This window comes from Zalophus californianus, chromosome 1 (assembly GCF_009762305.2).
Source record: "Zalophus californianus isolate mZalCal1 chromosome 1, mZalCal1.pri.v2, whole genome shotgun sequence".
Classification (NCBI taxonomy): domain Eukaryota; kingdom Metazoa; phylum Chordata; class Mammalia; order Carnivora; family Otariidae; genus Zalophus; species Zalophus californianus.
In genome coordinates this window covers 202,287,208-202,300,701 of record NC_045595.1, presented here as the reverse complement: position 1 = coordinate 202,300,701, position 13,494 = coordinate 202,287,208, and the positions used below count along the sequence as shown (strand labels likewise).

Below are 13,494 nucleotides of genomic sequence, written 5' to 3'. Positions count from 1 at the left end.
CCAGTAACAGTGGCCTTCCATAGAGGACTTCTTTCAGTTTACAAATGCTAAGTAAGGTGAAATCATAGCTAACGTTTATTGCAAACTGACCACAGGGTAGGCGCGAAGCTAGTCATGTAACATACATGATCTTCTTTAGTGCTCGTAATAACCCAGTGGTTTAGGAACTATTCTGTTGGAGAGGGGTGATATGTAGAGTTTGCCCCCAAATCACCCTGCAGGTGACTGGTGAGGCCAAGATTTGACCTGATGCATGCAGTAGGACTGAGGCTCAAACCCCCAGCACTGAGCCTGATGCCTGGCTGCCTTCCGTTGAACCTGAATTCTTTGCAGTTCTCGAAGAAAACTCAGAGTACTGTAATCGTTCTCGGGTGCCATGGTGGAGCTTACCACTCCAGGCAAAATGAGTGCTTCTTGGCATGTTTGCAACCACAGTGTATCTGCTGCTTGCAAAAGAACACACGTGAGGCTCTTCATTCGTCCATGTCACGGGTCAATTCCGCAACCGGGGTCACGGGGAAAAATTTTCCCCCACGCCCAGATCAGACGAAAATTCTACCAGATACAACTCAATTTTGGTTTCCTGCAATGTTTTATAAATAATGCCCCGTAACTCTCATCTTCTTCCCCACATTGTTCTTCTACTCAGGAATTAGAAGGCTATAGATGGAGAAAACTTGTAGTTCTGGTAGCTAGAATACATATTTCTTTTAAAGTCTAAGAAAATGTGTTATCAGCTTCTGTGGTGCAGGTGGAAGGGCAGCCGTCTGCAGGCCCCCATTTGCCAGCAAGAATCCAGCCTGCAAATTATTGGCAGAGGGCACCGTAATGAGTCCATTTCAATATAAATGGGCTCTTGCTTGTTAATTTCTGCCAGTTCCTAGGCAATTCAGGAACTGCTTTGAAAATCTGAAAATTCGCAGAGAACAGCTTCAGGAGGATGCCTAGGAAAAGAGAGAGAACAGGCTAGCAATGGGGGATTATGGAAAGGGCACGCATTGTAGGGTAATGATGGGGAATTGCTGAGGATGCGTGCTTCCTTCCTTGAAAAGCGTGAGTCACCCACTTCAGGTTTTCTGAGATAAGGAAGAACCGCAACCTCACTGATTGTTCTGTGCTGTGCGGATGTGTGCATTTATTTATTTACTGCCTCTGTGGGCTGCCTTCCACAAAGTAGGCAGTTTTCTCCGTGTTCCTGTTCAAAGCGTTGGGCGCCCCGGGTCCTTACCTTGCTGGAACCCCCCAGCAATGGGTGGTCGCGGTGGGTAGCCCCACAGAGGACGACTGTGGGGAGGAGGGTGATAAGGTGCAGCCCCCCACCAAGGAACCCCCAGACTCTCTTCCTTTCTTCCTTAGTATTTGCAATTTCATCTCAGAAGGCAAGCTTTTTTTTTTTTCCCCTTAAAAAAAAAAATATCATTCATACTGCTTGTTCCTGGAGCGTCCTTGTGTGTTTATCCTCTGTGTTAAGTAACAGTTGAGATATTTCACTAAATTCTTTTCTGTACATATTCTTCACAAGTTGCCTCCTCTGAATTTGATGTTTGACCAGCTGAAAACGTGTACGCGATGAGTTCTGTGTATTTGGTGTTTTGTTTTACCGTCTTTTAACGTTTTCTTCAACTTCTGTTGTAAATGTGGCTCTGCTTTGGTAGTAACCGAGACTCTTATTTCCTTTTATTGATTATCTCTGTTCATCGAGACCTTTTGAAGATGAAGAGGGAGCCATGGAAATCATTCCATAGTAACCTGTTTCTGTTAGCCGCTGTTGTTCTCCATAGAAAGAGGGGAAAATGATAACTTAGTCTGTAGGACTGGTTCTTACCATAAATATAGATATGCTTGCACATATTTATGTTTCTGATTATCCCTGCGCTTTATACCTGTAGCTAAAGGTTGCACAGTTTGATTTGGGTTTTGCTGTCACACACAAAATGGATGTTGGAGAATTGAGGAGAGTGGGCTCCATGGAAGAGGCCCATTTTCTGTGTTCTGGCTGACAACTTCTTTTCTCTTTTCCGTCCTCTGCAGGTTTTTGGCACATCCTCCGAGACTCAGATGAGACCATGATGGCCTCCCCGAGGGGCGGGTGCTGATACCTCTCCCGAGTCCCTTCCACTATTCATCCTGACGCCATTCCCAGTCTCAGTATCTAAATGCCACAGTGCTCTTCGGGCAAGTTGGGTTGGGAACCACTGTTGCCTTGTAAGGTAGGTTTGTATATGTGTCGTTTTGAGCCCGTATACATCCGCAGGAATTAGTGGAAATGCTTCCAAAGTGGTGGGACAGATACATTTCAGTGTAATTGCAATTGCTGGGTTGCATATAGCTCGTGGGAAAAAGAATTTGGAACCACTTCTTTGGATTAGGGTTACACCCATCTAAGAATTCAAAAGCATTAGCATTAAAATTTAGAAAAGAAAAGGAAAAGCCGGTACCTATGAGATCTTTTCTCCCCCTGTGAATTGCCCTCAGGGTCTTTTAAATTTATCCCTGAGCTTCACCATCTTTATATTGGATTATGTTTGAAAAAGACAGAGCTATAGCTGCAAAATCTTAGCTCCAAAACAATGATATATTTTGTTTCTGGCTTGGATAATCTTTAAAAAGCAAAATAAATACAGTCAAAATAATAATCTTTCTAAATCAAAGATCATCTTTTATTTGCAAAACTTTCCTGTTTAGTCTCTTGTGTTAGGGGTATTTGCGTGTGACTTGGCAAAACACTTTTCATGGGTTTGTAAAGATTTAGCAAAAACTTTCAGAACTTTGTCTCAGTTTAATCTGAGCTCCCCCCCTACCAATTACCCCACCCCTGTCTTCAAGCTCAGCCTCCAGTAGAGAAAAAACAGGCTTGAAACCAAGACCTCCCACTAGAAGCTAATTTTAAATTTGCAATCTGTTGTCTTGTGATTTTCGCTTCAAATTTAACTTTGAAATAAATACATTTCATCCTTTCTCCTGCAGATTTGGAGGTCTGTTTTCAAGTCGTAGAAGGGTGATCATTATGTTTATTTTAATAAGTTTTTAAATACCTCAGGGGAGTGAAAAATTATATTATTAATGATTATAATTTATATGCATCATTAAATGCCTTATGCTTGGCTTTCACAATGTCCTTACCGATGACTGAGAAACCTTGCTTTAGTAGTTCACTTTTGACTTGAATGTGTTATGAATTGGGTCAGCTTGGGCCCCCTAATGAGCTCTAATGTTTTATATATTTGAAGAGCCCATGTTAAAGGGGGTCTGCATGAGGAGCACTCCCATTGAGAGCTGTGTTAAGACGTTAGTATATTTAGGTAACCAAGACAGGGATGGGTAAGTCATGGTCCCTGCCCCTGGGCCATTATAATAAGGCGGGAAGGGGGTCCATACAAAGCAAGACAAGTGTGTCAGTGTGCAGATGACCACGCAGCAGACGTCATGCGAAGAGGTCAAGCAAAGTGCTGTTGGAATGTAGAGAAAGCATGATTAAATCCAAGCTAGATAGTATTTTCTTTACCTTAGGTAATTTTTCCCAGCCATCTGTTTTGAGTTTGGGTTTGGTGTCGTTTGTTGTAGCTGTCAGCATAGTGCCCACATCCTCACTCTCTTCAATTATCCAAAAAACCCAGGGACTTAAAACATGTTAACATGTTTTATTTATTTTTCTTTCCTTAAAATGAATTACAGGTTTAGTGCAGAAACTTTAGAAAATACCAAAAAAAGGTTTAAGTTTTTGAAAAATTAAAATTACCCGCAATCACTCTATCCAGAATAGTTGCTTTTAAAATTATTACAGGTCTAGTGTGTGTGTGTGTGTGTGTGTGTGTGTGTGTGTGTGTGTGAGAGAGAGAGAGAGAGAGAAAGTGAACATATTATTAATATTCCTAAAGCAAATTTTAACCTGCTCAAAACCATTTTCGTGGGTGTGCATCTCAAATGTTTTTACTTCTGAGAATAAGAAGAGTTTTGCTCCAGTGATGTTTGACCCTACAGTAGAATGATCTTTTTTGATTATCTACTTCTGAACAGGGCAAGCCTTGGCAGGCTGACCCACAAGACTGGGCTTGGATCACAAGGAATGGGAAGGCTGGAGAAAGGGTGGATCTGTCTGCTGTCTGTTTGGGGGACTGCTCCAGCTGCTGGTCTCATCTAGGGAATTCGAATTCCTGGACCATAAAAATATAGGCTCCTTAGTTCTCAAGGTGATGGGGTTATTTCCAGTTTCCTTTGTATCTTCTTCTTTCTCTCACTCTTTTCCCTCTGAACAATCTGAAGTTATAAGAGTATTTTTCTTTGTTCCTCTCTGCCCAGAGACCTTGACCATGGGGTGGTTTTCTGTTTTTTTTTTTTAATTTTATTTATTTATTTGACAGAGACACAGCGAGAGAGGGAACACAAGCAGGGGGAGTGGGTGAGGGAGAAGCAGGCCTCCCACAGAGCAGGGAGCCCGATGCGGGGCTCAATCCCAGGACCCTGGGATCATGACCTGAGCCGAAGGCAGACACTTAACTACTGAGCCACCCAGGCGCCCCATGGGGTGGTTTTCTATTAACTGGAATGTTTTTTCACGTAATATGAAGAAAACGTAATATCAGTGTGATTAGAAACACAGCTTGCATGATTTATCTTGGATCATACAGGTTTTGCCTTTCTTTTTTATTTGTGTTCTGTTTCTCTACTCCTATATAATAATTGATGTTCATAATGATTTTGTGTGGACATTGCAAGCAGTTAAGCTTCTCATTTATTTCAAGAGTGCTTACCTTTACTCAGGGAGCATAGTTATAGTAGCTGCTTTATTTTATTTTATTTTATTTTTTGGAGAGGAAATTCCTAAAGGAAAACATTTTACTTTTTTTTTTGAGAGAGAGAGAGAGAGCGCATGCATGTGTGAGCGGCAGGGAGGGGGCAGAGGGAGAGAAGAGAAGAGAGAATCTTAAGCAGGCTCCATGCCCAGTGCGGAGCTGGACATGGGGTCTCTCTCGTGACCCTGAGATCATGACCTGAGCCAAAATCAAGAGTCAGACGCTTAACCAACTGAGGCACCCAAGAAAAAAATTTTAATATTGAAGAATTTTTTTTTTTCCCATTTCATTGATGAATTTGGCTGCGCTTTGCATACATTTCCTAGCATGAGTCCCAGAACACATTGGCCTACAGTTTCAACCATGTAAGAGCTGCTTTAAAAGGCTTTGTGTGCTATTCCAACATCTGGGTCACTTTAAGATTGACATCTGTGGGTTACCTTTTCTCTGGAGAAGTGATTAGAATTTCTGCGTTCTTTGGAACACACTGTGGACATTTTAAGTATCATATTGGGAGACTCGAGGTCCTGTTAAAATCATCTGGAAAATGATGGTTTTTCTTTTTTGCTGTTTTAGCAGGTGGTCAACCTGCTAAGTCCAGATTACAAGTTGGGTTTCCCTTTTGGTGGATGATGACTCCAATGTCAGTTCCATCTCTCAGTCTTGGCTGGACATCTTTGGATTTGTCCCACACATGGGCCACCTGGTTGGCAGTCTGGGAGGTGGGCTGTGGTTTTATATAATAATTCAGTTCCCAAAGCCTCTGCTGTCTTGCTTGGGGTCAGTCGAGGCATATGCATCTGAGGGGGATGAGCCTGGGACTTGTGTGGATTTATAAACTGCATTGGTAGATTTGCTTCTCTGCCTCTTTCCTCTGAGATCCCCCTCACTCTTTGGGTGGCAGGGACCACTCTTCTTGGTTCTTTGGCCAGAACAACGAGGTGTGTCTTAGGAGTTTTCGCTTGCCTGTGTCAGAGGTGTACTGGGAGGTCAGAGGTGTACTTTTACGTAAGACTGGGAGAGAAAACCAGGAAACCCACTCTTGGATGAAGTGGCTTCTTTAGGGTTTTGACTTCCCCACACAGCATGCTTGTGCTTACACTTTGGAATCTTTGGGTAGTTGCTTTTTTCTTTGGTCCCAAGTTTTTTAGTTTTTTATCAGTCAGAGAAAGGTCAGTCCTAGTGCCTAATTCCATCTTGGCTGGCATCAGATGTTGGCAATTCAGTTTCGTTTACTACTTTATTTAGACAGAAGCACCATCCCTAGTTAATCAGCTCTACCTCTCTGTTTAACCTCCCTTCGGACCACTGGTCTGTACTTACTTTGTATTTCCTGATAAGAGATGCTAGATGATTCTCAGTGCATGCTTATTTTTTTTTAAAGATTTTTTTATGTATTAGAGAGAGAGAGAATGGGGGAAGGGGCAGAGGGAGAGGGGAAGAGAGGATCTCCAACAGACTCCCCTCAGAGCAGGGAGCCTGATGTTGGGGCTCGATCCCATGACCCTGAGATCATGACCTGAGCTGCTTCACCGACTGAGCCACCCAGGTGCCCCAATGCATGCTTATTTTTTATTGCCTAATTTGTTGAGACTATATGAGAATGTTTTAGATGGCTTTCAGCTGTAAAAACAGATTTAAAATGTTTCATTTCGAAGAACTCTCACTTTTATTGTTTTGAGGGAGAGCGAGAACGCGTGAGCGCACATGAGTGGGGGGGGCAGAGGGAGGGAGCGAGAGAGAAAGAATTGTAAGTAGGCTACATGCCTAGCGAGGAGCCCAACGTGGGGCTCGGTCTCACCACCCTGAGATCATGGCCTGATTCAAAATCAAGAGTTGGACACTGAACTGACTGAGCCACCCAGGCACCTCCAAGGAACTCTCACTTTTAAACAAAAATTTCATTTAGCCAGAATATTTCAGTTATTTAAAGTTTTGTTTTTTAAATTTTGAAATAATTACAGATTCACAAGACATTGTACAGAGGAAGTATGTGGCCTTCACCTAGTTTCCCCTAATGGTTGCCTCTTAAATAATTATAGTAAATTATCAGAGCCAGGAATTTGACATTTTTTTTATACGTATAAAAACATTTTTTGTATATGTATAGTTCAAAGTTTTAGCAGGCTAATACATCGAAAAAAAGCTGATCTTGAGAAATGACCACTTCCCTGATGAGTATATGAACCTAATGACTGTTCTTATTGATAAAGTTCCTTAAGATACCTTTTCACTTGCTCACTGTGTATTTAACTTGGTGGATTTAAAGGAATGTACTAGGATGACCTGAAAAGTTTAACTGATCACGTTAAAAGAAAGATCATGATGTTGGAAAAAGTCACACTCCCTCTAGTGTCCTTGAGCTCTGGCCCTGAGAATCTCGATTTTCTGACCCGGTCCCACTGTCCGATGACCCCCTGCCCAATGTGCCACCGTGTCCCCTTGCCTCCATTTTGTCTGGGTCCTCTGAGGCTGAGCACGCCTGTACTCTCCACGTAGACAATGGGGAGGGGTACCCTCTCACCTCTGAACTCTTTCCTGAACTTCTGCAGGGACAGCTCCCAAAAGAGGAGGCAGGGAAGAACTGAGGGCAAGAACTGAGTGAGATGAGGCAGGAGCAAGGCCTTCATTCTTTGTCCAGGTAATTGGGGGTGGGGAGAACAGTGGAGCAGGGTCGAATGGTCTGGGATGAGGGACCTGCACAGGTCTTCAGGTGGAAGGGAGCCAGAGTGACGGGCACGTTGAAGACCGCTGTGTCCTCGAGGCATCTGATGGAAGGGGCTAGCATAGTTAAGTCTGACGTGTGTTTTCTCTAGTCCACATTGGGGTATTGTTCCCTAATTTGCATCGTGGTCCCATTCTCATCTCCATTTTATTGCAGTTGTATGAGTTTCTGCATTCTAGATTAAAGTTTATTTTGTCATTCACTCATTCAGTATTTTTCCACTGAGCACCTTTACCTTTCAGGCAGTGTTCTAGGCACTGAGGATGTAACAGTAAACAAGACAAGCAAACTTTCAGCCCTCCTGACGCTTAGGTTCTGGTGGGGAAGGATAGAGAATAAAAAATTTTAAGTAAGTGAAATATATTGTCTGTTACAGTTGTGATAAAGGCTAACGAGGAAAAGAAAAACAAGAGGGGTAAGGATTGATCTGTGGGAGGGCCTGTCATTTTGGAGAGGTCAAGAAAGGTCACCCTGAGAAGGCGATATTTGAGTCAAAATCAGAACAAACTGGAATGTCAGCGAGGCAGTGAAGGAGGGTTGCTGGCAGAAAAAAGAGCATGGGTAAAGGCCCTGGGGCAAGCTCGGGTAGCCAGAACTTAGACCTTTGAAAAGAAAGTACGAGCAGCCAGACTTGAGGTCTAAATACTGAGGGTTGTTCTTGTGATAAAATCTTGCCCAATACCTCCTGCCTAATCCCCCTCCTGCTAAGTGCTCCCTGGAAATGCAAGTTATTTGGAACCACTAACATGCTACATAAGGAAGTGAGAGTTTTAATGAGTTTAAAACTGGTGACGGTTTCCAGCTAGAGATTGAGTACTCACTCTTATTCTGATGCTCTTCTTTTTAATTTCTGTCCTGGTTTTTGCATTTCAGTCTGACCTTAATCTCTCTTCTCTCATCTTGCGACAGTATGATGATCATGTTGGTGAGGTACTACTGATCACTCACCTTTTGTTTTTGTTCCTAAAATGCATGACCGTTGACTGACTCCTTGCCTGGAGTAGAACACTTCCAGCCTCCGAAGAGGCTACCGAGGAATTGAAAGCCGCTTTCTACCCAGAAGTTGCTTCCTGACTCACAGGAACAGAGTGGGTGCAGGTGTAAATTATGAACTGGGTTTTTTGTTTTTTTGTTTGCAATAAAAATCAATGATGGGGTTAAACAGAATAGGGAGGTGTTCAGATGATGGAAGTAGCTGACGTTTGACCTTCATACAGGAAAAGGATTAGAACTTCCAATTCACCAACGTTCTGGGGTTGCCTGTGGGGCAGAAGTTGCCCCGGAAAGGGGAGACTGTGTTTGTCGGATGCCACAAGCAATTTTAATTTTTCATGCTTCTGTTACTTTTCAGTCCCCCCACCAACGCCACATGGGCCCTTGTGATTCTCACCGACCTTTCAGGAAAAGGTTTCAAATTAAGGGGTATTTCAGCAGGTCCCTAGAAACTGATTTTTCTTAACTTGCTTCAGACTTCCTGCTGACTCTGCTTAGGTCATCCCCTGAGAATTTCTCTTGGTAGGATTTAGGAGATTTGGCACTCATCTCTAAATTCTAGTTCGGAAGATAAAAATGCCTTCTTTCCTACCTTGGCCGGCTGAAAAGAATCCTGCTACTAAAAATGCTATTAATATAACAGGCCCATCAGAGTGATGCATTGGGTGCTGTAATTCCTGAAGGTTGGGGCCATTTCCTTTAGGAAACCTCTCCTGAGGCTTTTAACTTAATTGCTTTTCTGTTGGCAGAAACAAGCCTCACCAAAAATGTGTTGTTGGGAATATACCTGTCAATTTATATTTGCAAACTTTTCATACATAGGCTAAGAGGAGGGTCCTCCTTGTGGGCGTGAGGGCACAGTTTTGCTTTTACATGCGGTTTCTTCCACCATCATTCTTTCCTTCTTTTAAACTTAAGCCTGTGTGATTCTTAACGTGGAACTATGGCTAATACTTGTTCTAAGCTTTTTATTATTTCGTAGCAAAACATATAGATACATAGACACATCCAGGTATCTTAATGTGTACTTAAAAAGATCAAGAGCTCTAAGGAATTGGCCATGGCCTTTAGTTAGTGAAAGGCTTATTTATTGGGGTGACTGGGTGGTACCATTGGTTAAGCGTCATACTTGGTTTTGGCTCAGGTCGTGATCTCTGGGTCATGAGATCGAGCCCCTGTCAGGCTCTCGCTCTCTCTCTCTCTCTCTCTCTCTCCCCCCCTCTCTCCCTCTCCCCCTCTCCCCCTCCCCCTCCCCCTCCCTCTGCCCCTCCCACTCATGTGTGTGCTCTCTTTTTCTAAAATAAATAAATACACCTTTAAAAAAATAGAAATGCTTATTTTACTTTCAAAACGTAGCACACGATATTCTTCAGAATATAGATCACATAAATGGTTGTGTATGGACAGTTGATGTCTTTCTTTTCCCTCTAGTGAGTTGAGGTTTTTTTGTTTTGTTTTGTTTTTTGTTTTCTTTGCTTCTTAAAGATGCCAGCCAGAGAGGCATGAGCTTATTAACTGCTTTGAAATATACTTGCTGCCAGGAAAAAGGAGATTCTCCTTCTTGGAAAGTTCCCTCTGAGAATCATATGATATGTGACCCGGTAGGGAATATTCCAGTATGAGAATAGCTTACCGTCTGGTGCCTGTATGACTTACCTCCAAACTCACTGGAACGTGAAATGGAGGTTTTTTTTCCCGTCCTGTTGCCACCGATTTTGTTTCAGCGAAGATGTGCTCTTCAGAGTTGATGGCGTGTTTTAGACTGAATAGTGAGATTATAGAATGATTCTGGATCAATGTGAAGGTGTGTCAGAGTCCAGGGCATTTCAAACTCTGTTGTGGTCATAGTCAATTCATTCTCTGTTTCCCCCTTGGTGCCTTTCACTGTTTCATTGTCTACCTTCCCTGGCCACAGTATCAGTTTCTGGAGAGTAGGGAATGTCTCTTTTGTTCACTGTTGTATCTCTGGCTTCTAGAACATGGTAGGTGCTCAGTATGGATTTTCTGAATGGATGACTATGTAGGTGGTTGGAAGCATCAGCTCAGGAATGTGCCCAGCTACTATATTTTCCCTCTTTTCCTTTCTGGCCACTTTTATGTGTGTATCTTAAGTGCATACAATTGGAATGGTACAGAGAAAGACCAGAGGAAGGAGAAGAGGCTAAGAGAGTCACAGTTGCTGAGCTTTGAAGGTCTTTCTCTTTTCCACTGTGGGTAACAGTCACCAGGTCAGGGAGAGAGCCTGGAAAATGTGAAGGAAGGATTTGAATTAACCTGGGTAGCCCCAAAAGGCTGAATCACATTTAGTGATTTCATAATGTGAATTTCTGTTTGCAGGGCACTCTGTACCAGATTAATGTTCTCAGTTTGGATTTGCTCCCAGAAATAAACCCATTAGTCTGGTGCTAAGCAGAGAGCGGGGTTTCTATTTTGTTTTGCCCATCTCCCTCTCCCCTCCTCCCGCTTCACGCCCCCTCCGAAACACCAAAAGTTAAGGTTTTCAGAATGCTGTGGAATGTAATTGAATTTCAGGTAAAAGCCCATTTTCTTTTTGGCTTGGATGAACTAGGAAGAGTTGATCGGACTTAACCTCTTGAGTGTTTCCAGTTTTGATTGATTTTGAAATATAGATGGAGTCCGAATCAAACAGAGACATTGGGAGGGAGGGAGGGAGGCTATCAAATGTGCCTCTAAGTTTTGTGATGCTTTTTGAAATCCATATCATTTCCAACAGAAAGTCCGTTTGTGCTTTCAGAGTTTTCAGTGTCTGGAGAGGAACAGAGTTTTGTTAAGTCTAGTTTAGGAAGGAACCACAAGGGTTAGCAGCCCTATGGAAAGCAGCACGTCAGTGGGCCCCATGGGCAGCTACCCTCTGGGCTGAGGCAAGTTTAATTCTCTACTTATCTTACTTGGGTTCTTATTTCACATCTCGGGAGGGCCAGTCTCTGTGGATGATGTTAGTTCTCACCTGCTAGCCGGTAAGAGCCCAAGCACCTGCCAGGTGGGCAGAGGGTGGTGCCCTGACACCTGCCAAGCTCTCTGCCTGCCCTGCACCCTGAGCTCTTTCTGTTAAACTACCCATTGGTGACTCACTTATCCCCTCCTTTCCCCCCCCCCCCCCCATGCTGCAGACCATAAAACCATGGGAAACGCAGAAAGTCAAAATGTAGAGCATGAGTTTTATGGAGAAAAGCATGCCAGCCTGGGGCGCAAGCACACGTCGCGCTCACTGCGCCTGTCGCACAAGGCACGGCGGACGAGGCACACGTCCTCGGGGAAGGTGATCCACAGGAACTCCGAAGTGAGCACGCGATCCAGCAGCACGCCCAGCATCCCCCAGTCCCTGGCCGAAAATGGCCTGGAGCCCTTCTCCCAAGAGGGCACCCTAGAGGACTTCGGCAGCCCCATTTGGGTGGACCGAGTGGATATGGGCTTGAGACCCGTGTCGTACACTGATGCTTCTGTCCCTCCCAGCGTCGACAGCAGCATCGTCCTCACAGCCGCGTCTGTGCGAAGTGTGCCAGACTCGGAGGAGAGCCGGCTTTACGGGGATGACGCTACATATTTGGCTGACGGCGGCAGGGGGCAGCCTCCCTATACATCCAATGGGCCCACTTTCATGGAGACGGCTAGCTTTAAGAAGAAACGCTCCAAATCTGCAGACATCTGGCGGGAGGACAGCCTGGAATTCTCACTCTCTGATCTGAGCCAAGAACATTTAACAAGCAACGAAGAGATCTTGGGTTCCACTGAAGAGAAAGTCTGCGAGGAGGCTCGGGGGATGGAACCCCGGGTGAGCCCCCGGCAGCTCAGCACCTGTCAGCGTGCCAATTCCCTGGGTGACTTGTATGCTCAGAAAAACTCTGGGGTGACGGCAAACGGGGGACCCAGGAGCAAATTTGCAGGCTACTGTCGGAATCTGGTGTCTGATATTCCCGATCTTGCAAACCATAAGATGCCACCAGCTGCCGCTGAAGAGTCTCTTCCGTACAGTAATTATAACACACTTCCCTGTAGGAAATCTCACTGTCTTTCTGAAGGTGCCACCAACCCACAAATTAGCCATAGCAACAGCATGCAAGGCAGAAGAGCAAAAACAACTCAGGTAAAGTGATCAAAATCTGTTTCAATATTTTGGAAGTGGTGCATGACTGGAAGTGCATGATTTTGCCCCTACAAGATTCCCATCTTCTAGTCAGTCTTACCCTGTGTGCCTCGTGGCTTCTGCAGCTGGTGCTGCTTCCCTGAGGATTCGCCTCAGCTCTGCTTCACCCCTCTTCCAGTTCGGTGGCTAGGGGTGGGATTAAGGAAAGAGTGTGTACGTGTGTGTGTATGTGTTGGGGGTGATGTGGTAGGAGTGAGAATAAAGCTGATAAGTTCATACTAGGGAATTACTGCTTCTCCAAACTCCGCTCTTGAACAGCATCTCGCTTACGCTGAGCCTACTTCCTCTCCCCGGACAGATGGGCATGGTGGGTTGTGGACTCCTGGAGTATCTTTCCAGTGCCGCAGGTGGGAAGAGAGGTTAGTCGGAAGCTCCTTTGAGGAGGCATCTTTGATTCAGGGCGGGCTCTGGCCATTGGTCAGCTTCTCTTGGAGGTTGGCAGGCTTCCTGCCTTACCAGGAGCCATTTCAATTTCCTGTTCCTTGCGATGCTGGCCAGCCCTGTCTCTGGAGTGGGGTGTAGCGGAAGGAATAACATGGGCGGGTTCCAGTTCCTACTTTGCAGCCAACTCGTTGTCTGACCTTGGGCAAACCCTGACTTCTAGTTGCTCCTCTGAAAAATGGGAGTAAAAAGGCTCAAGTTGCTTGCTCCGGGGTCTAGGGCAGGAGAGAGTGGGTGTGAAGGCATTTTTCAAGGATTTTTTACAAGTGCGTTGCTAGTGGAAGAGAGGACTCATCACCTTCATTGGTAATGGTACTCCCAGGAGCCTAAGAGCCTGTTAGGCACTCCTGCATGCCTTCGTCCTTTTCTGGTCCTGC

The 13,494-nt window shown here is 44.6% G+C and overlaps 1 protein-coding gene across 10 annotated transcripts in view; it reads left to right on the top strand.

The window, feature by feature from the left end:
- Positions 1-13,494, top strand: part of TIAM1 (TIAM Rac1 associated GEF 1) — a 368,940-nt gene that overhangs the window by 226,715 nt on the left and 128,731 nt on the right. For 9 of the 10 annotated variants that reach the window (XM_027584315.2, XM_027584314.2, XM_027584311.2 and 6 more), the window contains 2 exons: positions 2,032-2,210; positions 11,643-12,616. In XM_027584315.2, coding sequence (XP_027440116.1) covers positions 11,654-12,616 — 963 coding nt within the window. In that variant the 5' untranslated portion in view covers positions 2,032-2,210; positions 11,643-11,653. The remainder of the gene's footprint in view (positions 1-2,031; positions 2,211-11,642; positions 12,617-13,494) is intronic. The other variant, XM_035728011.1, reaches the window with a different exon arrangement.